This window comes from Poecilia latipinna, unplaced genomic scaffold (genome assembly GCF_001443285.1).
Source record: "Poecilia latipinna isolate Pla-1442-1.1 unplaced genomic scaffold, P_latipinna-1.0 Scaffold1628, whole genome shotgun sequence".
Classification (NCBI taxonomy): domain Eukaryota; kingdom Metazoa; phylum Chordata; class Actinopteri; order Cyprinodontiformes; family Poeciliidae; genus Poecilia; species Poecilia latipinna.
In genome coordinates this window covers 54,868-58,368 of record NW_015114244.1, presented here as the reverse complement: position 1 = coordinate 58,368, position 3,501 = coordinate 54,868, and the positions used below count along the sequence as shown (strand labels likewise).

General features: G+C 41.2%; 2 protein-coding genes across 2 annotated transcripts in view; one reads left to right on the top strand and one right to left on the bottom strand.

The window, feature by feature from the left end:
* The window catches only part of LOC106964140 (neuropilin-1a-like), a 24,458-nt gene that overhangs the window by 14,915 nt on the left and 6,042 nt on the right, over nt 1-3,501 (top strand). The window lies entirely within an intron of this gene.
* LOC106964139 (tripartite motif-containing protein 16-like) overlaps nt 87-3,501 on the bottom strand; it is an 8,790-nt gene continuing 5,375 nt past the window's right edge. The window contains exon 2 of the mRNA XM_015059433.1: nt 87-1,697. Within this exon, the coding sequence (XP_014914919.1) occupies nt 543-1,697 (1,155 nt within the window). The 3' untranslated portion in view covers nt 87-542. The remainder of the gene's footprint in view (nt 1,698-3,501) is intronic.

The following is a 3,501-nucleotide window of genomic DNA, read 5'->3' as shown; positions in this document are numbered from 1 at the left end:
AGTGGTCAAAATGATTCCATCTATCCTACAATTCATCCACCCAACCAACCAGATTGTTGCTGTAAACATTAGATGCTGATCTTCTCCACCATCACTTTACACCTTCTGAAGGAAATGTTTCTGCACTTTAGATGACAAAACTCACAATTTATTGTAAAAATTAAGAAAAACAAATAATTTTTCTTTAGTAATTAAGTGTTTTTATTGAAGAAAACCAAACATTTATACAAAGAGGTACAGGAAAACCAGTATTGGTTCTAAGTCGATGGTAGTTTTACTTTCTTCTTTGAATCATAAATAATACAGAAGTAAGTTCACTTAACTTTCAACTGATTTAAACAAGAACAACAACATTGAAATGCATCAATAGAAATATTAAACCAAACCAATTGGAACCCAGAGAAGTTTATATTTTCATGTAGAGAATAAAAGACTGCTGATGTTTTCTTTTATGGCTAATGAACACAGAAATCTACATATAAACCAGAAAAATAAAGAACAAAACAGCAGAATGAACCTTAATCAGAGAGAAGAGAGAGAATCTAGTTGGGATTACAGAACTCTGCAGAACCTCCACCATTATAAACATAAAGTCCAGCCAGCAGCGGCTGAGTGAATCTGGTCTGGACTCTGTGGATCAGAGTCATGGATTCAGAGACGCTGTAGAAGGACAGAATACCTGCTCTGTGGTCCAGGTACACTCCGACTCTGGAGGAAACTGGACCTGAGATGAAGGTCCAGATGTTGTTGTGACCAAAACTAGAACCATTACAATTTAAAGCCCAAGATTTGTTATTATTTCCAAAGAAACATTCATTCTCTCTTCCTTCTCTGCAGATATTTTTGTATGCAACTGCTACGTTAACTAAGCCGCTCCACTCGACCTCCCAGTAACAACGTCCAGTCAGACTCTCTCTGCTCAGAACCTGATAATATCCAGTGAATCTGTCTGGGTGACTGGGATAAGACTGAGATTGACCCATCAGTCTCACCTTCCTGTTCCCCTCTGATAGTTTCAGTCGTGTTTGTGCTGTGTTTGGATCCAGAGTGATTTCACATGAATATCTTAAGAATCCATCTCTGCTCTTTGGTTCTGGTTCTGACAGTAGAACATCCACCTCAGTGACCATCAGTGAGATGTTTGTCCATGAGTCTCTCAGGACGTCCTGTAGTTTGTCTCTGAGCTCTGACACAGCTGCTGTCACGTCCTCAAAGTGTCTCAGAGGACGGATGTTGATGCTGGATGAGTGTGTCGACTCACTGAGTGCTGGCAGTGAGGGGAAGTTGAGGAGAAACTGGTTGTGATCCTCTGTGTGTGAGAGCTGCTCCAGCTCAGCGTCTTTCCTCCTCAGCTCAGTGATCTCCTGCTCCAGCTTCTCCTGAAGATCTCTGACTCGACTCACCTCAGTTTCCTGCTGGGATCTGATCTGCTGCTTCACCTCAAAGCTTCTTTTCTGGACGAGACGGATCAGCTCAGTGAAGATCTTCTCACTGTCCTCCACTGTTTTATCAGCAGAGTGATTGATGGCCTCCGCCTCCTGTGGAAGCAGCTTCACATCTTTCTCTCTGTCCTGGATTCTCTGCTGGATGTTTCCTCGTCTCTCCTCCAGCTCTCTCTGCCTCTCAGTCCTTTCTGCTGCAGCTGACACTGTTTCATGGTCTCTATGTTCATCCATTAAACAGATGAGACAGATACACTTCTGATCAGTGCGGCAGAAGACCTCCAACAACCTATCATGCTTAGAGCAGATGTTCTCCTGGAGGTTCTTGGACGGCTCCACCAGCTTGTGTTTCTTAAATGCAGCTGAATCATAATGAGGCTGAAGGTGTTTCTCACAGAAAGAGGCCAGACAGACTAAACAGGACTTGATGGCTTTCAGTTTCCTCCCAGTACAGAAATCACAGGCCACATCTTCAGGTCCAGCATAGCGGTGATCAGCAGCAGCAGCTTGGAGTCCAGTCTTCTTCATCTGCTCCACTAAAGCTGCTAGCATGGTGTTCTTCTTTAGCACAGGCCTCGGTGTGAATGTCTCCTTGCACTGTGGGCAGCTGTGGATTCGTTTCTCATCCTCTTCATCCCAGAGGGNGATACAGTTCATACAGTAGCTGTGTCCACAGGGAATCGTTACTGGATCTTTCAGTAGATCCAAACAGATCAAACAGAAGAAAGTTTCTCGATCCAGATGAACTGCCTGCTGCTCCATTTCTGCTCTCAGTCTCAGTGACTGTGTAAGTTTCATTTCCTGAAAACAGAAACCGATTTGAACTTTGATGTATGACTCATTGGGTGCAGCCAATCAGCTTCCACCTTCAGCTGGTGGTTCCTCCCAGCTTCAAGATGTGTTTGAACAGGAAGATGGGAGGAGTGTCATCCTGGGGGAGGATTAACCAAATGAGTGATACAAATAGAGCTTGGTTGCTCTCTAATGAACAAAAATCAACAATGTTTGCGCAGACATTTTACCAAATACATCGTACAAATAATATTAGTGAGGAGTGTAGAGTAGCAACTTTATTAAAAATTGAGGAAATAATACAACACTAAGAGAGATAATGTCATTATTGTGAATTTTTAAATTGTCACAACATTCTTTATGAAAGATTAAGATGTCAACTCCAGGAATTGATTAAATCTGACATAAGTGAACTTACTGTGGCTGTGTGGGTAGAGTGGTCATCTTGTGATCAGAAGGTTGTAGGTTCGATTCCAGCATCCTCCTGCCACATGCCAAGGTGCCCCTGGGCAAGGCACCCATCCCCAAATTGCCTACTGATCTGCGTATCAGTGTATAAATGGGTGAATGTGACTAGTTTAAAGTGCTTTGAGTGGTCAAAATGATTCCATCTATCCTACAATTCATCCACCCAACCAACCAGATTGTTGCTGTAAACATTAGATGCTGATCTTCTCCACCATCACTTTACACCTTCTGAAGGAAATGTTTCTGCACTTTAGATGACAAAACTCACAATTTATTGTAAAAATTAAGAAAAACAAATAATTTTTCTTTAGTAATTAAGTGTTTTTATTGAAGAAAACCAAACATTTATACAAAGAGGTACAGGAAAACCAGTATTGGTTCTAAGTCGATGGTAGTTTTACTTTCTTCTTTGAATCATAAATAATACAGAAGTAAGTTCACTTAACTTTCAACTGATTTAAACAAGAACAACAACATTGAAATGCATCAATAGAAATATTAAACCAAACCAATTGGAACCCAGAGAAGTTTATATTTTCATGTAGAGAATAAAAGACTGCTGATGTTTTCTTTTATGGCTAATGAACACAGAAATCTACATATAAACCAGAAAAATAAAGAACAAAACAGCAGAATGAACCTTAATCAGAGAGAAGAGAGAGAATCTAGTTGGGATTACAGAACTCTGCAGAACCTCCACCATTATAAACATAAAGTCCAGCCAGCAGCGGCTGAGTGAATCTGGTCTGGACTCTGTGGATCAGAGTCATGGATTCAGAGACGCTGTAGAAGGACAGAA